At 37.7% G+C, this 26,001-nt stretch overlaps 1 protein-coding gene across 1 annotated transcript in view; it reads left to right on the top strand.

Annotated features, from left to right (window-relative positions):
• Nucleotides 1-24,221, top strand: part of SLC5A8 (solute carrier family 5 member 8) — a gene marked incomplete at both ends in the record, with an annotated part of 61,432 nt that extends 37,211 nt beyond the window's left edge. Inside the window, 5 exons of the mRNA XM_082666674.1 lie at nucleotides 13,339-13,425; nucleotides 15,468-15,673; nucleotides 20,323-20,426; nucleotides 23,759-23,838; nucleotides 24,096-24,221. Coding sequence (XP_082522800.1) covers nucleotides 13,339-13,425; nucleotides 15,468-15,673; nucleotides 20,323-20,426; nucleotides 23,759-23,838; nucleotides 24,096-24,221 — 603 coding nt within the window. The remainder of the gene's footprint in view (nucleotides 1-13,338; nucleotides 13,426-15,467; nucleotides 15,674-20,322; nucleotides 20,427-23,758; nucleotides 23,839-24,095) is intronic.
• Nucleotides 24,222-26,001: the final 1,780 nt, after the last annotated feature.

Below are 26,001 nucleotides of genomic sequence, written 5' to 3'. Positions count from 1 at the left end.
GGAAATTCCCCTCTATTCCTATTTTTCTGAGAGTTTTTATCATGGATGAGTGTTGAATTTTGTCAAATGGTTTTTCTGCAGCATTCGATATGACAATATGATTTTCTTCTTTAGCCCTTTAACATGGTGTATTATGCTGATTGATTTTCAAATTTTAAGCTGGCATTGCATTCCTGGAATATTCTTCTCTTGGTCATGGTGTATAGTTATTTTTATATATTGCTGAACTCTCTTTGCTGATAGTATGCTAAGAATTTTTGCATCTATATTCATGAGAGATGCTGATCTGTGGTAATATTTTTTTGTAATGCCTTTTCTTGGTTTTGGTGTTAGGGTCATACCAGCTTCATAAAATAAATTGGGAAGAGTTCTCTCCTATTTTCTGGAAGAGATTGTGTAAAATTGGTGTTAATTCATCTTTAAGTGTTTGGTAGAATACTCTAGTGAAACCATCTGGGCTTGGGGCTTTCTTTTTTGGGAGTTTAAAAATTATGAATTCAGTTTCCTTAATAGTTATAGCTGTTCAAATTATCTGTTTCATAGTGGATGAATTATGGTAGTTTGTGTTTTTGAGGAATTGCTCCATTTCATCTAAGTTGTCAAATTTAGGTGTGTGGAATTATTCATAGTATCCCCTTATTACACTTTTGATGTCTGCAGGGTTTTTAGTGATATCTCCTGTTTTATTCATAATATTGGTAATTTTATCTTTTATCTCTTTTTTTAGTCTTGCTAGAGGTTTGTCAATTTTTATTCATATTTTGAAAGAACTAGCTTCTTGTTTCATTGATTTTCTGTATCATTTTTCTGTTTTAAATCATTGCTTTTTAAAATTATCTTCATTATTTTCTTCCTTCTGCTTGCTTTGGGTTTATTTTGCTCTTCTTGAGGTGTGACACTAGATTACTGATTTGAGACTTTTTTGTAATGTGTGCACTAATTGCTAAAAATCTCCCTCTCAGCACTTTTAGCTATGTCCCATAACTTTTCATATTTTGTATTGGAGTTTTAAAATTTCCTTTGATATGTCCTTTTGACCTGTAGATTATTTAAAAGTATGTTACTTAGTTTCCAATTGTTGGAGATTTTCCTGTTATCTTTCAGCTATTGATTTCTAATTTCATTCCAATGTGGTCAGAGAACACATTCTGTATGATTTTAATTCTTTTAAATTTGTTGAGGTCTGTTTTATGGCCCAGGATATAGTATTTTGGTATCTGTTACATGGGCACCTGAAAAGAATGTGTACTCTGCTGTTGTTAAGCATAGTGTTCAACAGGTGTCAGTTAGATCCTGCTCATTGATGGTGCTGAGTTCTTCTGTATCCTTCTGATTTTACGCTTATTTGTTTTTATCAATTGTTGACAGAAGTGGTGAATTCTCAACCTATAGTGTGTAGTTGTCTCTTTCCCTTTTAGTTCTCTTAGTTTTTGCTTGTATTTTGCAGTTCTTTTGTTTGGTGCATATACATTTAGGATTTCGATGGCTTCTTGGTGAATTAGTCCTCTTATCATTATATAATGTTCCTCTCTGATAATTTTCTTTGTCTGAAAACTACTTTATCTGATATTAAATAGTTAATAGTACTCCTGCTTTCCTTTGATTAATGTTTACATGATATCCTTTTACTTTGAACTTGACTATATCATTATATCTTAAGTGAGTTTTTTGTAGACAGCATATAGTTGGGTTATGTTTTTAAATCCATCTTGCCAATCTCTGTCTTTTTATTGGGGTATTTAGACTTCTAAAATTTAGTATAATTACTGGAATATTAGGGCTTAAGTCTGCTGTTTTTTGTTATGTTTGTTCTTTCTGTTTTCATTTTTTAAGTGGGATACTTAAACATTTTTTAGAATCCCATTTTGATCTCTCTATATTGTTTTGAGTTTTCTCTTAGTGTAGCATTTTCATTTGTTGCTTTATGTGTATATACATAACTTATCACAGTCTACTTGTTTTGTCCTTTTACCAATCCGAGTAAAGTATAGAAATCTTACCTCATTTCTGTCTCTTTACCCAGTTTATAACACAACTGTCTTAAATATTTACTCTGCATACATTTTGAATTACATTAGACAGTGTTATAATTTTTGCTTCAACAATCAAACATGATTTAGAAAACTCAAGAGGAGGAGGAAAGCCTATTATATTTATTTTTGCTTATTGTGTTCTTTCTTTCTTCCTGATTTCTCAAGGTTCCTTCTTTTACTATTTCCCTTCTATTTAGAGAACTTCCTTTAGCCATTCCTTTAAGGATAAGTCTGCTGGCAACAAATTTTCTTAGTTTCCCTTTATCTGAGAATGTATTGATTTCCCCTTTATTCCCAAATGATATTTTTGCCAGGTATAGGATTCTGAGTTGACAGTTCTTTTTTTCCAACACTTGAAAAATATTGTGCCGCTTTCTTCTGGCTTCCATTATTTTTAAGGAGAAATCTGCTGCCATTCTAATTGTTTTCCCCTATAGGTAAGGTGTCATTTTTTTTCCTCTGGCTGCTTTCAGAAATTTTTCTTTGAAGTTAGTTTACAGAAGTTTAATTACAACGTGTCTTGGCATGTTTTTCTTTGGGTTTATTCTGTTTGTAGTTTGCTTAGCTTTTGAATCTGTAGGTTTATGTTTCTTGCCAAATTTGGGAAGTTCAAACATTATTTCTTTGAGTACTTTTCAGCCCCACTCTCTTTCTTTTCTTACCTAAGACTCGGATGACATGAATGTTAGATTTTTTGTTATATTCACACAGGTCCTGGTGACTGATTTTTAAGCCTATTTTCTGTTTTTTTCAGATTGGGTGGTTTTTATTGGTCTATCTTCCTGTTCACTGATTCTTTTCTCTGTCCCCCCAATTCTGCTGTTGAACCTATCCACTGAGATTTTTATTTAAGTTATTATATTTTCAGTTCTAAAATTTACATTTTGTTCTTCTTTATATCATCTATGTTTTTGCTGATACTTTCTTTTTTTTTTTTTTTTTTTTTTTTTGCTAAGGCCTTCTGCTTTTTCATTTGTTTCAAGCATGTTCTAATTGCTGAAGCAGTTTTATCATGGCTGCTTGAAAATTTGTGAAATAATTCTAATATATCTGTCACTTCTCTATCAGCATTTATTGATTGTCTTTTTTCATTCATTTTGAGATCTTCCTAATTCCTGCTCTGAAAAGTGAACTTCAGTTGAAACCTGGACATTTTTATATTATGTGGTGAGACTATAGATCTTACATGCACCTTCTGTTTTGATTTTCTTTCTCTGATACCACTTCAACAGTGTAAGGGAGGGAGCTGTCTCATTACTGCCAGGTGAATGTAGAAGTCCAGGTTCCCAAGTTGGCCTCTGTTGACATCCAAGGGAGGAATTTCTTATTTTGCTGGGTGGGAACAGTCTCCACTGACATCATGGTGAAGGTGGTCTTGTTCCTGCTGGGCAATGGTGAAAGTCCTGATTCTCCATTAGGCCTCCTATGACATTGCCTGAGCAGGGAGGGAATGAGGTGCCTTGTTATAGGCTGGTTGGGGATGGAATCTAGGCTCCCTACTTGGCCTTTTCTGGCATGTGTATGTGGGGGAACAGTTTATTCTGTGGCATTTGGCTGGAATTGAGCAGTTATTATCTAAAAGTTTTCTTTCTTGCTAAGTTACTCCTTTTCTGGTCTTTGCTGGATTTTTTTGGCCTGCACATATTGTCATTTCTGGATTGCCAGCTTCTTCAGCTCTAAGACTGGGATATGTGGGCCAAAAAGAAAACTCAGAGACCTCACCATTATATTGTTCTTCAGGTCCCGAAGTCTTAGCTAGTCTGCCGTCTTCTCTCAACCTTTTAGATTCTTCTTATGTTTGTTTTATATGTAATGTCCAGGAGTCTTAGTTTTATTAGCAGGAGGAATAGGGAAAAGTACACCTACTCCATCTTCCTATGAGTGGAAATACATTTTTTATTGCCTAAAGAGTCCTTCATGTCTTGTGGCATTTGCTAAATTTTTGTTAGAGAGCATTTTTGTGTTGGAAAACTGTCTTGCTTCTTTGGAAGTGTTGGAATGGAGAGGACAGACTAATCTTTGGAATAGCCTGTTTTTTAAAAAAATATTTATTTATTTACTTACTTGGTTGTGCTGGGTCTTAGTTGAGGCAGGTGGGCTCCTTCGTTGTGTCAGGTGGGCTACTTCGTTGCAGCATGCGAGCTTCTTAGTTGTGGCATGTGAACTCTTAGTTGTGGCATGCATGTGGGATCTAGTCCCCTGACCAGGGATCAAACCTGGGCCCCCTGCATTGGGAGTGTGGAGTCTTATCCACTGCCTCACCAGGGAAGTCCCCTAGCCTCTTCTTTCTGAACCTTGAGTGGACTTCACAGTTTTTAGCATCCAAGCCTCAGCATGGACTCTTCCCCCTGTCTGGAGTACCCTTCAACTGTCTAAGTCTTATTTGTTCTTCAAGTTTCAACTTAAACATTATTTTTCAAAAAGGCCCTTTCTGTTCCCTGGATAGGTTTGAGTTCCCCTCTACCAAATGTTCCCAGAGCACCTTGTATTTCTCATATCATCCCCATTACAATACTTTATTGCAGTTACTCATTTAATGTCTGTTTTACTAAATAGTTTATAACTCCATGAAGGTGAGGATTATGACATTGTTCTTTGATACTGTATCAAATACCTGGTGCCTACTGCAGTGTCCAGGACAAAGTAGACATTCTACAAATTCAGGTTGAATGTACCTATTTATGTATTGGTTCATAAATATCTACTTATCTGATCATACCTAAGTGGTCCATGAAACTTCCATGGCCACCTGGGCTCCAACTCTGGGACCAGGACCCAGAAACTTGAAGGTTAATGCTGGGCACAGCAAGTCCTCCAGGCTCCTGCTTCAGACCCAACTTGGGTCCTTTCTGGTTGGTGGTTGCTTAGGGCATACCAGTTGTTAAAACAGTGTGACCTCATTCTGATTATATGAATTAGTGAATGAATGAGTTAGGTCCAGAAGCTCTAAGCTTACCTGGTACAACTAAGCCATAACCAACAAAACAACTCTTTGTGTGCTTTCCTCCATAGTCTGCATTATTACTTATAGTTCTTATTGTGGTTGATTTCCCCTTTTTCATATACCAGCTCTGGCCTGAGTATAGATAATGAGATATTCTAGGAGAGTCATCATAGCTCCAAGGCAACTCTTCCTTGCTTTCTCTCTAGCCAAGGTCTTATTTCCTGAGATGGGTATTTTGGGGGGTATATTCCTTATATCTCCAAAACTGGCTCTAGGTCACACTGTCGCAGTGACCACTACATGGGCCAAGTGACTTCTTTCACATTTTGCCTAAAGTCTACCTTCCTTCCTACTGGACTCTGGTTCAAGAGATGCTGTGAAATGACTCCTTAGGATCGTATTCCGAGTCCATATCCTCCTCAAACACTAGTTCTCCTCTGTCATAATATCCTCACTCCTTTCCCTAGTCCACGAGGTAAGCTTCTTTTTCTTTTTTTTTTTAACCCAGGACTGCAGTCTGTATGCTCTAAAATTTTTCTTGAGCATATATATATATTTTCTGATTTATTCATTCTGTTCTGTCACTTTTACTCTGTGGACAAACCGGTGTGTCCCTGATACTTCTTTTACGGTTCTGTCCACTTTCAAAAATTAGCCATTTGAATACTGGGAACACACATCTCTTGAAATTTTCAGCATTTTGCCTTTCTCTATTCTTCATACTGTACATTTTATTTCACTATCATGATTTTCGCATCTCTACATCAAAGCAAAGATTGCAATTAGTAAGGTTTAAATCTTTCTACATGATTTGATCTTTTTTTTTAACATCTTTATTGGAGTATAATTGCTTTACAATGGTGTGTTAGTTTCTGCTTTATAAAAAAGTGAATCAGTTATACATATACATATGTTCCCATATCTCTTCCCTCTTGCGTCTCCCTCCCTCCCACCCTCCCTATCCCACCCCTCTAGGTGGTCACAAAGCACTGAGCTGATCTCCCTGTGCTATGCGGCTGCTTCCCACTAGCTATCTATTTTACGTTTAGTAGTGTATATATGTCCATGCCACTCTCTCACTTTGTAACAGCTTACGCTTCCCCCTGCCCATATCCTCAAGTCCATTCTCTAGTAGGTCTGTATCTTTATTCCTGTCTTACCCCTAGGTTCTTCATGACATTTTTTTCCTTAAATTCCATATATATGTGTTACCATATGGTATTTGTCTGTCTCTTTCTGACTTACTTCACTCTGTATGACAGACTCTAGGTCCATCCACCTCATTACAAATAGCTCAATTTCGTTTCTTTTTATGGCTGAGTAATATTCCATTGTATATATGTGCCACATCTTCTTTATCTGTTCATCTGTCGATGGACACTTCGGTTACTTCCATGTCCTGGCTATTGTAAATAGAGCTGCAATGAACATTTTGGTACATGACTCTTCTTGAATTATGGTTTTCTCAGGGTATATGCCCAGAAGTGGGATTGCTGGGTCATATGGTAGTACTATTTGTAGTTCTTTAAGGAACCTCCATACTGTTCTCCACAGTGGCTGTACCAATTCACATTCCCACCAGCAGTGCAAGAGTGTTCCCTTTTCTCCACATCTTCTCCAGCATTTATTCTTTCTAGATTTTTTGATGATGGCCATTCTGACTGGTGTGAGATGATATCTCACTGTAGTTTTGATTTGCATTTCTCTAATGATTAATGATGTTGAGCATTCTTTCACGTGTTTGTTGGCAGTCTGTATATCTTCTTTGGAGAAATGTCTATTTAGGTCTTCTGCCTATTTTTGGATTGGGTTTTTTATTTTTTTCATACTGAGCTGCATGAGCTGCTTGTAAATTTTGGAGATTAATCCTTTGTCAGTTGCTTCATTTGCAAATATTTTCTCCCATTCTGAGGGTTGTCTTTTTGTCTTGTTTATGGTTTCCTTTGCTATGCAAAAGCTTTTAAGTTTCATTAGGTCCCATTTGTTTATTTTTGTTTTTATTTCCCTTTCTCTAGGAGGTGGGTCAAAAAGGATCTTGCTGTGATTTATGTCATAGAGTGTTCTGCCTATGTTTTCCTCTAAGAGTCTGATAGTTTCTGGCCTTACATTTAGGTCTTTAATCCATTTGGGGCTTATTTTTGTGTATGGTGTTAGGGAGTGATCTAATCTCATACTTTTACATGTACCTGTCCAGTTTTCCCGGTACCACTTATTGAAGAGGCTGTCCTTTCTCCACTGTACATTCCTGCCTCCTTTATCAAAGATAAGGTGACCATATGTGCGTGGGTTTATCTCTGGGCTTTCTATGCTGTTCCATTGATCTATCTTTCTGTTTTTGTGCCAGTACCATACTGTCTTGATTACTGTAGCTTTGTAGTATAGTCTGAAGTCAGGGAGTCTGATTCCTCCACCTCCGTTTTTCATTCTCAAGATTGCTTTGGCTGTTTGGGGTCTTTTTGTTTCCATACAAATTGTGAAATTTTTTGTTCTAGTTCTGTGAAAAATGCCCGTGGTAGTTTCATAGGGATTGCATTGAATCTGTAGATTGCTTTGGGTAATAGAGTCATTTTCACAATGTTGGTTCTTCCAATCCAAGAACATAGTATATCTCTCCATCTGTTTGTATCATCTTTAATTTCTTTCATCAGTGTCTTATAATTTTCTGCATACAGGTCTTTTGTCTCCTTAGGTAGGTTTATTCCTAGATATTTTATTCTTTTTGTTGCAATGGTAAATGGGAGTGTTTTCTTGATTTCACTTTCAGATTTTTCATCATTAATGTATAGGAATGCCAAAGATTTCTGAGCATTAATTTTGTATCCTGCTACTTTACCAAATTCATTGATTAGCTATATTAGTTTTCTGGTAGCATCTTTAGGATTCTCTGTATATAGTATCATGTCATCTGCAAACAATGACAGCTTTACTTCTCCTTGTCCGATTTGGATTCTTTTTATTTCCTTTTCTTCTCTGATTGCTGTGGCTAAAACTTCCAAAACTATGTTGAATAAGAGTGCTGAGAGTGGGCAACCTTGTCTTGTTCCTGATCTTAGTGGAAATGCTTTCAGTTTTTCACCATTGAGGATGATGTTGGCTGTGGGTTTGTCATATATGGCCTTTATTATGTTGAGGAAAGTTCCCTCTGTGCCTACTTTCTGCAGGGTTTTATCATAAATGGGTGTTGAATTTTGTCGAAAGCTTTTTCTGCATCTATTGAGATGATCATATGGTTTTTTCCTTCAATTTGTTAATGTGGTGTATCACGTTGATTGATTTGCGTATATTGAAGAATCCTTGCATTTCTGGGATAAACCCCACTTGATCATGGTGTATGATCCTTTTAATATGCTGTTGGATTCTGTTTGCTAGTATTTTGTTGAGGATTTTTGCATCTATGTTCATCAGTGATATTGGCCTGTAGTTTTCTTTCTTTGTGACATCCTTGTCTGGTTTTGGTATCAGGGTGATAGTGGCCTCGTAGAATGAGTTTGCGAGTGTTCCTTCCTCTGCTATATTTTGGAAGAGTTTGAGAAGGATAGGTGTTAGCTCTTCTCTAAATGTTTGATAGCATTTGCCTGTGAAGCCATGTGGTCCTGGGCTTTTGTTTGTTGGAAGATTTTTAATCACAGTTTCAATTTCAGTGCTTGTGATTGGTCTGTTCGTATTTTCTATTGCTTCCTGATTCAGTCTTGGCAGGTTGTGCATTTCTAAGAATTTGTCCATTTCTTCCAAGTTGTCCATTTTATTGGCATAGAGTTGCTTGTAGTAATCTCTCATGATCTTTTGTATTTCTGCAGTGTCAGTTGTTACTTCTCCTTTTTCATTTCTAATTCTATTGATTTGAGTCTTCTCCCTTTTTTTCTTGATGAGTCTGGCTAATGGTTTATCAATTTTGTTTATCTTCTCAAAGAAACAGCTTTTAGTTTTATTGATCTTTGCTATCATTACCTTCATTTCTTTTTCATTTATTTCTGATCTGATCTTTATGATTTCTTTCCTTCTGCTAACTTTGAGGTTTTTTGTTCTTCTTTCTCTAATTGCTTTAGGTGCAAGGTTAGGTTGTTTATTCGAGATGTTTCCTGTTTCTTAAGGTAGGATTGTATTGCTATAAACTTCCCTCTTAGAACTACTTTTGCTGCATCCCATAGGTTTTGGGTCGTCGTGTTTCCTTTATCATATGTTTCTAGGTATTTTTTTATTTCCTCTTTGATTTCTTCAGTGATCACTTCGTTATTAAGTAGTGTATTGTTTAGGCTCCAAGTGTTTGTATTTTTTACAGATCTTTTCCTGTAATTGATATCTAGTCTCATAGCGTTGTGTTCAGAAAAGATACTTGATACAATTTCAATTTTCTTAAATTTGCCAAGGCTTGATTTGTGACCCAAGGTATGATCTATCCTGGAGAATGTTCCATGAGCACTTGAGAAAAATGTGTATTCTGTTGTTTTTGGATGGAATGTCCTATAAATATCAATTAAGCCCATCTTGTTTAATGTATCATTTAAAGCTTGTGTTTCCTTATTTATTTTCATTTTGGATGATCTGTCCATTGGTGAAAGTGGGGTGTTAAAGTCCCCTACTATGAATGTGTTACTGTTGATTTCCCCTTTTATGGCTGTTAGTATTTGCCTTATGTATTGAGGTGCTCCTATGTTGGGTGCATAAATATTTACAATTGTTATATCTTCTTCTTGGATTTTTCCCTTGATCATTATGTAGTGTCCTTCTTTGTCTCTTCTAATAGTCTTTATTTTAACGTCTATTTTGTCTGATATGAGAATTGCTACTCCAGCTTTCCTTTGGTTTCCATATGCATGGAATATATTTTTCCATCCCCTTACTTTCAGTCTGTATGTGTCTTTAGGTCTGAAGTGTGTCTCTTGTAGACAGCATATATATGGGTCTTGTTTTTGTATCCATTCAGCCAGTCTGTGTCTTTTGGTGGGAGCATTTAATCCATTTACATTTAAGGTAATTATAGATATGTATGTTCCTATTCCCATTTTCTTAATTGTTTTGCGTTTGTTATTGTAGGTCTTTTCCTTCTCTTGTGTTTCTTGCCTAGAGAAGTTCCTTTAGCATTTGTTGTAAAGCTGGTTTGGTGGTGCTGAACTCTCTCAGCTTTTGCTTGACTGTAAATGTTTTAATTTCTCTATCAAATCTACCCTTGCTGGGTAGAGTAATCTTGGTTGTAGGTTTTTCTCCTTCACCACTTTAAATATGTCTTGCCAGTCCCTTCTGGCTTGCAGAGTTTCTGCTGAAAAATCAGCTGTTAACCTTATGGGGATTCCCTTGTGTGTTATTTTTCCCTTGCTGCTTTTAATATGTTTTCTTTGTAGTTAATTTTTGACAGTTTGATTAATATGTGTCTTGGCATGTTTCTCCTTAGATTTATCCTGTATGGACTCTCTGTGCTTCCTGGACTTGATTAACTAATTCCTTTCCCATATTAGGGAAGTTTTCAACTATAATCTCTTCAAATATTTTCTCAGTCCCTTTCTTTTTCTCTTCTTCTTTTGGAACCCCTATAATTCGAATGTTGGTGCATTTAAAATTGTCCCAGAGGTCTCTGAGACTGTCCTCAGTTCTTTTCATTCTTTTTTCTTTATTCTGCTCTGCAGTAGTTATTTCCACTATTTTATCTTGAAGTTCACTTATCCATTCTTTTGCCTCAGTTATTCTGCTATTGATCCCATCTAGAGTATTTTTCATTTCATTTATTGTGTTGTTTATCATTGCTTGTTTCATCTTTAGTTCTTCTAGGTCCTTGTTAAATGTTTCTTGCATTTTGTCTATTCTATTTCCAAGATTTTGGATCATCTTTACTATCATTATTCTGAATTCTTTTTCAGGTAGACTGCCTGTTTCCTCCTCATTTGTTAGGTCTGGTGGGTTTTCATCTTATTCCTTCATCTGCTGTGTGTTTTTCTGTCTTCTCATTTTGCTTATCTTACTGTGTTTGGGGTCTCCTTTTTGCAGGCTGCAGGTTCGTAGTTCCCGTTGTTTTTGGTGTCTGTCCCCAGTGGCTAAAGTTGGTTCAGTGGGTTGTGTAGGCTTCCTGGTGGAGGGGACTAGTGCCTGTGTTCTGGTGGATGAGGCTGGATCTTGTCTTTCTGGTAGGCAGGTCCACGTCTGGAGATGTGTTTTGGGGTGTCTGTGGACTTATTATGATTTTAGGCAGCCTCTCTGCTAATGGGTGGGGTTGTGTTCCTGTCTTGCTTGTTGTTTGGCATAGAGGTGTCCAGCACTGTAGCTTGCTGGTCGTTGAGTGAAGCTGGGTGCTGGTGTTGAGATGGAGATCTCTGGGAGATTTTCACGTTTGATATTATTTGGAGCTTGGAGGTGTCTTGTAGACCAGTGTCCTGAAGTTGGCTCTCCTACCTCAGAGGCACAGCAGTGACTCCTGGCTGCAGCACCAAGAGCCTTTCATCCACCCAGCTCAGAGTAAAAGGGAGAAAAAGAAGAAAGAAAGAAAGAAAGGAAGGGAGGGAGGGAGGGAGGAAGGAAGGGAGGAAGGAAGGAAGGAAAAATTAAAATAAAGTTATTAAAAGAAAAAATAATTATTAAGAAAAAAAATTTTTTTTGAAAACCAGACAAATAGAACCCTAGGACAAATGGTGAAAGCAAAGCTATACAGACAAAATCTCACACAGAGGCATACACATACACATTCACAAAAAGAGGAAAATGGGAAAAAATAATAAATCTTGCTCTGAAAGTCCACCTCCTCAATTTGGGATGATTCATTGTCTATTCAGGTATTCCAGAGATGCAGGGCACATCAAGTTGATTGTGGAGCTTTAATCCGCTGCTTCTGAGGCTGCTGGGAGAGATTTCCCTTTCTCTTCTTTGTTCGCACAGCTCCCGGGGCTCAGCTTTGGATTTGGCCCTGCCTCTGCGTGTAGGTTGCCGGAAGGCGTCTGTTCTTCGCTCAGACAGGACGGGGTTAAAGGAGCAGCTGCTTCGGGGGCTCATTCAGGACGTAGGGGAGGGAGGGGTGTGGATGCGTGATGAGCCTGCGGTGGCAGAGGCCGGCGTGACGTTGCACCAGCCTGAGGCGCGCCGTGCGTTCTCCCAGGGAAGTTGTCCCTGGATCTTGGGACCCTGGAAGTGGCGAGCTGCACAGGCTCCCGGGAGGGGTGGTGTGGATAGTGACCTGTGCTCGCACACAGGCTTCTTGGTGGCGACAGCAGCAGCCTTAGCGTCTCATGCCTGTCTCTGGGGCCCACGCTGTAAGCCGCGGCTCGCGCCCGTCTGTGGAGCTCCTTTAAGCAGCGCTCTTAATCCCCTCTCTTTGCGCACCAGGAAACAAAGAGGGAAGAAAAAGTCTCTTGCCTCTTCGGCAGCTACAGACTTTTCCCCAGACTCCCTCCCGGCTAGCCGTGGCGCACTAGCCCTCTTCAGGCTGTGTTCACGCCGCCAACACCAGTCCTCTCCCTGCGCTCCACCGAAGCCTCCCAGCCCCGCCCGCCCCGGTGGGTGAGCAGACAAGCCTCTTGGGCTGGTGAGTGCCGGTCGGCACCGATCCTCTGTGCGGGGAATCTCCCCGCTTTGCCCTCCGCACCCCTGTTGCTGCGCGCTCTCTCCTCCGTGGATCCGAAGCTTTCTCCCTCCGCCACCCGCAGTCTCCGCCGGCGAAGGGGCTTCCTAGTGTATGGAAACTTTTCCTCCTTCACAGCTCCCTCCCACTGGTGCAGGTCCCGTCCCTATCCTTTTGTCTCTGTTTATTCTTTTTTCTTTTTCCCTACCCAGGTACGTGGGGAGTTTCTTGCCTTTGGGGAGGTGTGAGGTCTTCTGCCAGCGTTCAGTAGGTGTTCTGTAGGAGTTTTTCCACGTGTAGATGTATTTCTGGTGTACCTGTGAGGAGGAAGGTGATCTCCGCGTCTTACTCTTCCGCCATCTTCCCGATTGCCCCCAATCTTTTTTTTAACCATACTTCTCATTCTATTCTTTCCTTAGGAAATCAAGGATAGCATTGGGTTTCATTGCCACCTGTGGTCTCTTAGCAGTACTTATCCACAATCTGCTTTTGCAGGGGATTTTGAGACTACCAAGGCACAAAGAAGTGATGTGGTTGATTATTAATATCTACAAGAACAATACCAGGAGGAGTAGTGTCCCTCTTGTTTCATGATTCTCTAACCTCTTTGCATTTTGCTTTTCTTATTAAGGGTACTTGAATGAACTGATGGAACTTGCGACTGAGAAGAAGCTTCCAAGTTCTCTTTGTCAATGGCAAGGCTGCCATGAATGTCAGGAGGAGGCTGAATACTTTAAATCCTCATCCTGATGAAATTACATTAAAGCATTTTAACTTTGAATTTGAGATTGCTAACTGATGACTTTTTATTATTTTTGTAGGCCGCACTCAGCATATTTGGCATGGTTGGGGGACCACTTCTGGGCTTATTTGCTTTGGGGATTTTGGTTCCCTTTGCCAACTCAATAGTAAGTATTAAAAATGAATGTAAAGCCTACTTTTCCAACTGCAGTAGCGCCTCTATAATTTTTTCTCAATTGTAAAGATATGGTTCCTTTGATATTTGTCATTAGTGACCTGTCTGGATGTCTTAAATTACTCATATTGACTTTGCTGGGATACACAATGAACGTACTATGCATTGGGACCCTGCATGTGTGAAACTAAATGGAAACTACCAGAATAATATATATTATGAATATCATACAATTAAATTATATAACATGATATTTATAAATACAATATGTTATAGAGTATTATATAACATAACTAAAGGATATATATTATGAAACAATATACAATATGGTATATAATATATACTACAATATATATCATGAATATTATATAACTAAAGGAACAACATTTTGTACGCATCTACTTTTTTGCCGTTCTTGAAAATTAACCACTAGGATTTAAAGGAGATCGACAGGCTCAGATATGCAAGATTTCAGGGCAGTAGAGCTGAGGATACCTGACTAGCCGGAGTACAGTGAAGAGAAGAAATAGGATAAAATCTTCAGCACTTTGGTCAGAAAATTTACACTCCTGATATTTAAAGATGTAGCTCCACCAACATGGTTTTAGACCCAAAGGAGTGATTATAACTGGGAATTGTATTCAGAAAGAGGTAATAGCTCATTTCTTCTACATAGACATATCTGTGCTTTGAGGCCAAGTTTTGTTTAGAATAAGTGAAATTGAAATTACTTCTCTGAAATCCAGGAGGAACTCCACTAGTTCAGTCCTGCTGTAAGCTGAAGTTCAGGGAAAGCTGGTAATGTATGTGTGGTTGTTTCAGACAGATGGGGAATAACTGCAGAACTATGACTTTACATTTAGAATTCCATTTTCCTCATGAGGCATTAGGAATTGGTAAGGCAGATACTAATAAGGGCTATTATCATCGTTATTATTGTTAACAATAATTCTCAACAAAGTGTCATATGAAAAGCTAGTTTGGCAGAAATTAATCAAAATGAAAGAGCAGTTTGTGTCACCTCAGAATGTTGAAGCTTTGATGGGATTCTTTGCATTATGAAATGCATAGTGGTTTGTTGAGTGCCTGAAATATTAAAAGAAGACTGACTTTTGACATTTATTTCCACCATGAGTTGCCTCCAGAAATGCTATAGCTGACTAGGTCCAACACGCCCTTAGAAGGGGAAGTAAGAACTGTTATTCCTGTCGTAATATCTGATCATTATTCTTAAAGAAAGGGGAGAAATTTCACCACAGAGGAAGGCGCTTCCCAGCTCAAGATTTGCTTTCATCTCCATCATTTGGAACTAGGGCTTAAATCATTCAAGGACTGACTGACTGATCAAAAATACTTGGATTACTGGTGAAAAGCAGGCAGGGGAACCCACGTCTTCCAAAGACTGGGAAACCAAATGTCTTCAGAGAGGAAATCTCCACTTATCTCTAGAGATGGTTTGGTTGTATGTAATGTACCATTGCAGTCATTTGTGAAAACAGCTGGCTATTTTCCCCTAATTTTCCTGCAGTACAGTTACAGACATGCATGTTGCTATGTATAGGAATAAATTCTTTGGATGTTTTCTTCTTCGTGTCTGTTGCTGCTCAGATGGCATGCCATTTTTTCACAGATTAAATGAAAATAGAGGGAACAGTTGGCCTGAAGTCAGCTGCATGACTGTTGTAGTTATTGGGTGTAAAGAGACAAGGAGGCCAAAACAGAGTGCTGGCCATGGAAACAGAGTGGAAGGAATGGAATTATGAGACAAAGGAAAAGAAAAATGGGCAGGAATTGGTGATTGGCGAGATAGAGATACGAATTATATGGGGGGTTCCAGAGACCCCAGGGCTTTGGGCTGAGGGACCAGGGACCCATGCTGCTCTTGGCAAGAGGCAAGGAGCTTACAGGGGAAAAGAGTTTTAGGAGGGGACTGGTAAATTTGACTTGGACCATGTTGAGCTTAAGCTCCTAATGTTAATTTCCATTTCAAAGCAAACTGTATTATTTTTTTTGAGAAGTACTCCTGTTTTGCAGGGAGCACTTGTGGGTCTGCTGGCTGGGTTTACCATTTCTTTGTGGGTCGGAATTGGAGCTCAACTTTATCCTCCACTTCCTGAGAGAACTATGCCATTAAGCCTTGAAACCTACGGCTGTAACAGCACATACAATGGGACAGATTGGATGACAACCACAGAAGTGCCATTTTCTACCAGTGCTTTTCAAGTGTACAACGTTGAAAGGTACTGAACTGAGCTTTATACTGTTGTATTTTTTAAAATGTGTGTGACAGGTAGAGAACCCCAGTTGCTTTTCTTGCCTTCAGCACTGTGATTTTGCCTAATTCTGAAATGGGGAGAGCCCATGTGGCTTTCTGGCTATGATATTTTGTTCAGAAATAGCAAAAAATGCCATATTTTCTTAGTTTCAATAGAAACGTCTACCTCACCTACAGATGCAGAGGAGACTTGAATAGTAACAAAAAAAATTCTTTTATGGGTAAATGCTAATAAATACTGGCTCCAGTTGAATGAAAAAATGCCTCTGTACACTGAAAAACCTTTAAAATGAAAAGTAAAATGCTAAAAGACACATTGCATATATAGTTTTTGAAGTATAGCCTTTACCAGGTAAAAGCTACAGTTTAAGTATGTTGGGTAATTGCTATTTGTTCAGTTTTAAAGATGCCATATCTTTAGAGCGTTGGCAATAAGTCACAGCGGTGATCTTCCTGCTAGAGTTTTCAGTTATGCAGTACTTTTTTGAGCTTCTGGATATTGATATTGTCTGATTTAATGAAATGATGTAGACCTTTTTTTATATCACTATTTCACCGCACAGTGGATGTGAGGGCAAGACTCCCCTTAGTGGAGATGTATTGATATATATCCACAAAACGCATGGATACATTCAAGGAATACAAAGATGAGGCCACTTCCCCTAAAGTATTGCCCCAGCTCCAGCTTGCCTAGAATGAAACCATTGGAGAATCATTCCATTAGAGACAAGACATGGCATCTCCGTCTTAAAATGGACACACTCCTGAGAGAAAGAATGTGACCATACATATAAACATCATTGGTGATTTATGTCCCAGAGGGAATTCAGCAGTGAGAACACTTGTCAGTGGGAGTTCAAGGCTGGTAAACTCTGCATGGGTAGAGAGAAAAGATAGTTCCAGAGCCTGAGGCATATATGGGGGAAGGTTTGACTAGGTGGGGTGCTGTGGTGAGAGGGGTGCACAGAAATACAGTGAGTAGTCCGGATAAGCATGAATGCACTGATGTTGGGGGGGGGGTAGTCAGGAAGTCATTAGAGAGTGAAAAAGGGAGCAATTATTAATTAAGTGTAAGTAGGAGGACGTCGAAGTCGTGCTTTTTGTTTTACAATTTTGCTTAGCATTTGTCCTGATTATGTAAATGTCTCTTTCAATTTAAAAGAGTAAGGCAAATTGGTTATTCGGATTTCTGAAACAAATAAATTAGCTGAGGTCAAATAAATTAGCTGAGGTTTACTATGTGCCTGGTACCATAACAATCACTTTTATATGTTAGCTTATTTATAAAATAACTCAGCTAATAAACAAGAATTTTTGAGCATGAACTATGCACCCGGCACTGGGCTAACCATTTATGTAATATCCATAGACAGTCTTCCCCTCCCATCCACCGTGGTTCCTGCCTTCCAGGCAATTATAATCTAGCTGGAGAGAACATGCCACTATACACAAAACAAGGAACTCAGTACGCATGATAAGTATAATAACTAGCTAATAAATAGTTGAAAGTATTTGTTAAAAGAATGATTATAAACAAAGTTGGAGTGTAGATTAGCACAGACTTCAAGATCTACTAATACTTGAAGAATGCAGAAGTTGGCTAGAGGAGAAGGTCTGGAAAGTTATTCTTGTCACAGAAAGCGACCAGAAGAGAAGTTGAACAAGAGAATAAACAATTAAACAATGTTGTGAACAGTAGTATTCATAGGCTCTCATGGGATCCAGGAGGAGGAAGAGCCTAACTCTTCCTGGGTGGAAGATGCTTCTTAGAGAAGTATTCCATGAACTGGAGTTACTCAGGTGAACAGGATTGGGCAGTGGGAACAAAAGGAAGATGGAGTGTATGTTGCAGAACGAAGGCAACATATGCAGAGGCATGAAGGCCTGAAGCCACATGGCATCTTAGGAAATCATGCATAGTTCAGTATGGCTAGAGTCCAAGGGGAATGAACGCACAGCTAAAGGTGAAGTAAGATACGTTTTGTTTGCCTAGGTATTGGGTTTCAATTACCCAGATTCAGTTTTTATTTAAGTTTCTAGTACTTGATGGGTACATATTGGTAGCTTGTTGTGCTTTTAACTTGCATTTCCCTTATGATTAATGAAGTTCAATACCTTTTTACATGTTTATTGGCCATTCGTATAACTACTTCTGTGGCTTGTCTGTTGAAATCTTTGGTCCATTTTTAAATGGGTACTCTGTCCTTTTCTTATTTATTTAGGATTTCTTGATATATTCTAAATACAAGATAAGTTTTGAAAATATTTTTCTCCCACTCTCTGGCTTGCCTTTTTGCTCTCTTAGTGATGCTTTTTAGTGGTCAGAATTTCTTAATTTTAATTGAGTTCAACTTATCAGTCTTTTCCTATATGGTTAGTCCTTCGTGAATTCCATTTAAGAAATCTTTGCCTACCCTGAGGTCATAAAGCTATTCCTCTATTTTTTTATTTGAAAGCTTTCTTGTTCACCATTTCCACTTGGGAAATGTAATCCACTTCAGAATTGATTTCAAGTGATCAAGATTCATTTTTTCCCATATGGATATTCTTTTTTTTTGGACTAGAAGAACCATTTTTTTTGTTGTTTTTTTTTCATAACTCACACACACACACTGTATTTTATTTTTACAAGAGATAAATAAACTGACACCAAGCATTGTAAATGGATGGCCACAACAAAAGCAACGATGATTGCAATTACCAAACACGAAACACACTCATACTATGTCATAATACTGACATTCAGTCCAGTAATCCTCCACTGTAACAGCTCCTTTACTTTGCAGTGAAAATTGATTTGTATATTTTTTGCCTCTGAGTCCTTGTGGGATTTTTTTTTATTCAAACAGAAAGTCACAAAAATTATAATCATCCTCATCAATTCACTCAGTCCCATGTAATTAGTTTTTTTCATCTTGATCTTTTGTTAGCACTTTTATGAATTCATCAGTTTTCCATTAGAGTTCTGAAAATGCTTATTCATTCAGTTCAGCAGTATAGCCAGTTACCAGAAACCTGTACCTGTCAGAGTCTTTTCCATGAATTCCTTGAAGATGAAACCCTTTTCTAGGAACATTTTTGCGAAGGCATCAGAGTACACCCGGAACTGTCTGTAAATGACAAACGACTTAAAAATGACCCATATGGATATTCTGTTAACCAAGCACCATTTATTGAACGGAGCCTCCTTTTACCCCACTTTGCAATGCAGTGGCAACTTTGACATAAACCAAATGTCTATTTTTCTGTGGGTCTGTTTTTCAGTTTTCTATTCGGTTCTATTTTGTCTGTCTTTGGCCCAATATATCACATTATCTTAATTTACCTGGCTCACCTCTATTTTTCCCTTCTTTCTGGGATGTTGGCTTCTCAAGTTCTAACTGCCATGATCTCTCTGAGGTCTTCAAAAACCTGCCTCCTCCCATTTCCCGGTTTTCATATTTTGTTCTTGGCAGGATGGTGGGTCTACTCTATCAAAGCTGAAAGTGGAATCTTAGAGCAATTGTTTTAGAAGCAGATCAGGTCATGTCACTCCTCCACTTAAAATACTGCAATGTGCCCTCCAAGTTCATCCATGTTGCTGCAAATGGAAGTGAAATAAGTCAGACAAAGACAGATACTGTATGATATCGCTTATATGTGGAATCTAAAAAACATAACATACTAGTGACTATAACAAAAAGGAAGCAGATTCACAGATATAGAGAACATACTGGTGGTTGCCAGTGGGGAGAGGGAAGGGGGAGAGGGGCAATATAGGGGTAGGGGATTAAGAGGTACAAACTACTAGGTATAAAATAAGCTACAAGGATACATTGTATAACATGGGGAGTATAGCCAATATTTTATAATGAATATAAATGGAGTATAACCTTTAAAACTTATGAATCACTATATTGTACACCTGTAACATATAATATTACACATCAACTCTAATAAAATGTAAATTTAAAAAATAAAATAAAAATACTGCAATGTGTGCCGCTATCCAGAGAGTAAGGTCCAAACTCATCCAAGTCCTACGAAAAGACCTCCAGCTCATCTTGTACCATTCTATATCGTGTTCGTTATGCTACCATCTGCTGGTGTTTACCTCTCTCTGGAATGCTTTCTCAAGAACTTTTGTTATTCAGATCTCAGTTCAAATGTCTCTTCTTCACAAAGACTTTCCCTGACCACTCCTTGTAGTGTAGTTCCTTTTTTCTACCCTGTTAATGTCACATTACCTTGTTTCATTTTCCTTATATACTTTCCACCAGTGGGAATTATTATGTTCATTAATTTGTTTACTTGTTCATTACATTTCTCTATTAGAATGTAAACTTTCTGAGGGCAGCTTTTTTATGGCAGACTTTCCTATAACAAGAACAGTACCTGGGACACAAAGCAGAGTTGAATGAATAAACATGGACATTTAGTATTCTAGTATGTAGTTAAGATTAAGTCATACTTTTAATTCCTGATCCAATAAGATAAAATTGGAACAGCAGATATGGACGTTAAAAACATGATTAAATATTATATTTTGACTTTGCCATGAGGTTTATTGACACATACTGTTAGCTGCTAGTAGCATGCATGAAATCTTACGGTTATGCTTTTGCTCTCTCTTAGGACTCCACTGATGGATAACTGGTATTCTTTATCATATCTCTACTTCAGTACTGTTGGAACTTTGGTAACGTTATTTGTGGGAATGCTTATCAGCTTATCAACAGGTAACTAAACATTAGTATTGCTGTATTACCGTTACATTAGTTTTTACTATATCTGTTTTATAAGTATTTATGTTATTTTACTATAGTCCTAACAACTAGGTTAATTATTTGTTCCATCTTCCTCATGGGAAATTTTACGGCCTGGTCTTGAAAACAGAAGACCCACCTCAATTTGAATCTTTGTTATGCCATTTATTAGCTGAAAGAACTTATAGCTACTACATAGCTACTCTGAGCCTTAGCTATCCTATGTATAAAATGAGGATAATAATTGACCTGCCTATCTCACAGGTCTCTGTAAGATAAAAAATAAAAGGCTTGAAGAAATTGTGTATAGCTACTACAATGCTAGGGATTTTACACATACCATTACAATAGCTCTGTGCCATGATCGTCTCATTGTCCTGCACTGACGCTTTGTAAAGAAGTATACACATGTAAGGAATAATAATTATGATCTTTATATCTAAACATAGTGTGAAGCCTTTCTCAGATGTTCATAACCTTTAAAAGAATAATTGTTAAAGGAAATCAAACCAATATTATAGCATACACAGCTCTCTGGGATTGCTATAGAACTGTTACCTGGGACTTCATTTTGTCCTCGTTCTGTGAATTCTCTTGGTCTCCCTCCAGTGTTGGATTCCCTGCTGCCTGTATCCCATTACTCCTAATTCTTGTTTACACCCTCAACTGGATGGGGCACATCCTATAGCACATTCTTGAGAAAGGGTGGACAAGAGATCTTGGAAACATTGCATAGCTGAAAAAAAAAAAGTCTTTAATTCCTCCTTATGCTTGATAATTGCTGATAATTTGAGTAGAGGATCCTAGGTTGAGAGTAACTTTCTTGTTCCTGGAGGCTGTGTTACTTCTCTTCGACTTGCCTTGTTGCTGTTGAGAATACCAGTGCCCTGCTGCCTGCTGCCAGTTCGCATGTGACCCACTTCGCAATGACTGCCTCGCCCTAGCCTCTCAGGAGGGTTTCAATCTGAAGACCCATGTCTTGCAGTTCTAGGGCACTTTCCTATATTATTTCTTTTGTAATTTCCTGCCATTTTCTGTTTTCTCTTTCTGGAAACTCCTGTTAGTCATATGTTTTAAACTTGGACAGTCCTTCTGATTTTCTTATCTTTTCTCTCCTACTTTCCATCTCTGTGTCTCTTAGGTTTACTACATGGGTTATTTTTAAAATGACTTCTCCAGTAATTTTCAAAGGAGTGCTCTGATTCAGTTTTGAGAATACTCTGTAAGGGAAGGAGGGCAGGTAGAGGCTATTGCAGTAGCCCACGTGAGCAATCACAGTGGCTTGGAGCAGGGCAGTGGTGTGGAGTTAGGGAGAAGTGCTGGGCTCCCTCATTTCCTACGTTTCCTCACACATACACATCCAGAGCAACCAAGCAGGGGGAGGCAGCTCCCCTGCCTTCTTTATTCAATGTGTTATGACTCGTCGGAAATCCTATAATTTGTCCAAGTATGCCTGATGCCTTTGTTTGCTTTATGCTGTAAATCTACCAGCACAGTGCTACTTTCTAGAATTCTACCGTCTCTCATTGTTTTTGGGGACCTGGATAGCACTGTCTTTGAAACTTCTGGGATACTTATATCACAGGATGTGTATTTATAATTAATAAATTATATTAATAATTAGTGGTGATATTAATATAATTGTATCAATGATTATATTAACATTATATAATTATAATTTAGACATTACAATGTATAATTATTGTAAACTTATAATAACGTTTGTAGCTATTTGTTACCTCTCAAACAGTTGTTTAAACTATTCTCTTTCGTTTCAAAAAGGACTACGCTTTTTCTCGTAAGTAAAATTTCCAGCACAGTAGGTTTACTCTCTTATCTGTTGTGATATATTTTAAGACAGATCTTAAACTTTTCTCACCAATAACCCAACTGTTCAGATCTGGAACACACCTAACCAATCTCCTTTTCCTATTTGACCTTTGGTCCTTTTTCAACCCTTTTTTTTTCCCTTAAAAAAATGGCAGTGTCCGAGTACTCCCTCTGAGTGCTCCTTTTTCCCCCCTTAAATACTTTGATTCTGATAACCTTCTACAGCTTTATCTTTTGCTTTAAAAAGTGAAGGTGAACAGGCATCCAGTGATTAAAAAACACTTCAACTTCATTAATCTCATATATAACTTATTCCTACTTCATACCATCAGTGAGAACCTTGCAAAAAAAGTCTAGAAGCATAAAATCCTGATGCTCCTTGGGAAATATATTTAAAGATCTACTGTAGGATACTAGGAATATGTAGGCATTCAGGCCAAACAGACTTGGTTGGCATTTCAGCTTCACCTAATCACAGATGGTGCACCATGAATGTGTCTCTTCACTGGTAAAGTGGGGTAAATATTTTCCTACCTAGACTATGAGCTATGAGTGCAGTGATTATTTTATTCATCTCTGTCTCTCCAGCACCTGGTAGAGTCTCTAGAACATGGTAGGCACTCAACGATATTGAATGAATTAATTTAAGGTTGAACCCATCTCCTGAACAACAGAGGTTCCCTTAATGAAAAATCTAGTATTTAAACTAAAATGGTGTTTCTCAAACTTTAGAGGGCAGAAGAATCACCTTGGAAATTTGGTAAAAATCAGGACTCAGTGGCTCCACCCACAGAGGTTCTAATTGGGTCAGTCCAGGTTGCAATCCAGGAATCTGCATGTTCGGTACGTCTCCTAGGTGATTTGGATAGAGGTAGTTGGAGAACAACTCTTTGAGATACACAGTTTTAAACCCTCCTCTCTGATTCACAGATAAAATACCGAGCCAAAGAATAATTTTTGTAGAGCAAAACTTTAGGGAAGAGAATTTGGATCAAACACCTATCATCATACTGGTTTTCATTTAAATAATTTATCCAACAATTCATAATTTCCTGCATTTCTTCACACATTCATAGCCACTAAACTGGGGAAGGACAACTCCATCAAGCAGAGGTTTGATATTTTATTGGTAGATCATGAAGGATGCATTTAAACAAGTTTTCCTACCAGTATTGGGCCAGATGACTCTTCCCTAGTTGACACCAGATGAGACAGTTGGCTTGCATTTAACAATCACCTTATTTATCTTTAAACACTAGACTCATATATATCACTGACAGGCTTGCAGAATCTGAGACTGACTGAGGGAAGAGAAATGGTAGGCTAAGTCTCCAGCACTATTTAAAAGACTCTTTCTCTTTGTGTTTTATAAGTGCATAGAAGTGAATGTGCCCAAGTCAAATGTGTGTATGATGGTCCGTCGCTGGGTAGTTACAGATATCTTTTTAACAATGTAAATAACGTATGTTTTTCAGGAGGAAGAAAACAAAACATAGACCCCAGATTCCTACTAACCAAAGAGGACTTTTTATCCAATTTTGACATTTTTAAGAAAGTGAGTTGGCTTTCTTTTTCCTTAAATTAGTAAGACTGTGCTTTTATCACCAGGACAGAATACTAGTTACTCCTCAGACTTTCTTTTGGACAAGGAAGGTATTTGCCTTCCTTTTTTAAATGATTTATTTCTGTTGTTTATCTCTGCCTCAATAGACTATGAAGCTGATTTAGAGAAAGAAAAGTAGTAGTAACAATTATTTAGAGTTGAACGAACAGTTTCTTTTTTCTAATCACCATGTTAACATTTTCTTTTAGAAGAAGCAAGTTTTAGACTATAAATCTCATCCAGTAGAAGATGATGGAACTGATAATACTGGCTTCAACCATATTGAATTGAACTGCACAGATCAAAGTGGCAAGATCAATGGGACTCGTTTGTGAAGCAGCTGTGATGCTAAATTATCTTAAACAGTGTCCCAATTTTATATGTTTTTTAAGATAATTGGATCAGGTCTAGATTTTTTTTTTGTCCTATCATGAGTGTTTTGGGGAACTTTGGGGGGGGATACATTTTTGTTAAAGCAAATTTTGACTTTTACTTTCTATACTCATTAATTGATGCTACTCTGAATGTAAGAGTTTCAGCATCAGTATTTTCCTCTATCTCTCTACTATTATATCAGTGAAGCTGTAGTTGTGCAAGTTGTGAAAGTTTTGAAAGTTGTGACTACATATGTGCTGAAAAGCTAATACACACATATACACACGTACTCGATGGTCAAAAGCATATTCTTAAATTAGGGCATCATTAAAAATATTTCCCTGCATTTGGTGCTAGCATATATTTTGGAGTTTGCCGAAATCATAATTAATATTGAAAAGGACCTTTCTCCCTCCTACCACATACTCTATCCTTAGGGAGCAATGAAATGACAGGTCTGTGCTGTCTCGATCTTTGCTTCTCATCAACCCCTGTAAGCCCAGGGCACGTTTAATCTTGGAATTGATTCTGGCTCGGGAGGGTGGTAATCAAGAAGCATCCTGTTTGGGACAGAACATGGGCCCAACGGTCAAGGTCTTTTTGGTGCTATGCATCTCTTGTGCCTTTTTGCTTGTTAACTAGAGTTCCTGGCCATTGGCTGCTCATATTGCCTTTCTTAGACTCTGGTTCTTATCTGGATTCCTGGTTTCTCAGCCACTAACTTTGGTTTCGTTGCACATATTACCTTTGCTCGCCTTCCTGATTTCCTGTTCACTCTATTGCCTTGGGCTTGTGTATGTCTTGAGACACCCAGTGTGAATCATGCTACCCCAGATCCTGGTTCACTGCGTCCTGGCCTATAAATATAAACTCCCATGAGCCTTATACTGACCAAAGTACTTGCAGCTAGGTACTTACAGATTTGGTGATCCAAGAACATTTACACAATTAAAAATGGGTAAGCTCTGTGGAATTAGATGATTCCATTGAATGCTATGAAGCTGAATGTCAACTAATTTGCAATGATTTAAATTTAAATGTACATATGCTTAGACATATTGAATTCCAAGGTATCCACCTGGTTGATGAGCTAAATTACATAGGCAAATACTACTATTTTTGTTTAGTGTTCCAGAATTACTGGATATATGCTATGTTCCATGCTTTAAAATTTTAAGTAGTAATCTCAAAGTTTACTTTGTTTATTTTCCTACATTTCTAGCTAAGACTTTGGTTACAGGCTTTCATCAATAACTTATTTTTTTTCTACAGTTCACACATTAGATACTGTTTAGAAGGGTTTTTTTTTTTAAGCATTACACTGTTTTAAAATAATGTGTGAAATATTTAGGTACATTAAATATTTTATGATTAAATAATTTTTGCTTATTGTCTGATATTTAGGTGAGCATGCTGTACAGAGGTTGGCAATTAAAAACATTAAGAAATGTTTTTAATGTTAATGTTTTATTCATGTTATTAAGAAACTAATAAAAAATAAGAAATAGCATTAATCTAAAGCAAAGAGATTTATACATTTAAATTAATGATATATTCACATATTTTCTATGTGTATAGTTGTTATTTTTTAATCAACATATTTGTAAGCATCCGTCAAACTTTGTAACTCTTCCTATGATTTTTTAATGAGTAGGAAGATATAATCTTATTTGTTTTATGTGAGTGTGATTTGAACAATTGTTATTTATTTAGTAATTCTAATGCACATGTGTGTACTTT

Source organism: Grampus griseus (assembly GCF_964374135.1).
Source record: "Grampus griseus genome assembly, chromosome: 11".
NCBI classification, from domain to species: Eukaryota; Metazoa; Chordata; class Mammalia; order Artiodactyla; family Delphinidae; genus Grampus; species Grampus griseus.
This window is presented reverse-complemented; position numbering and strand designations above follow the sequence as displayed.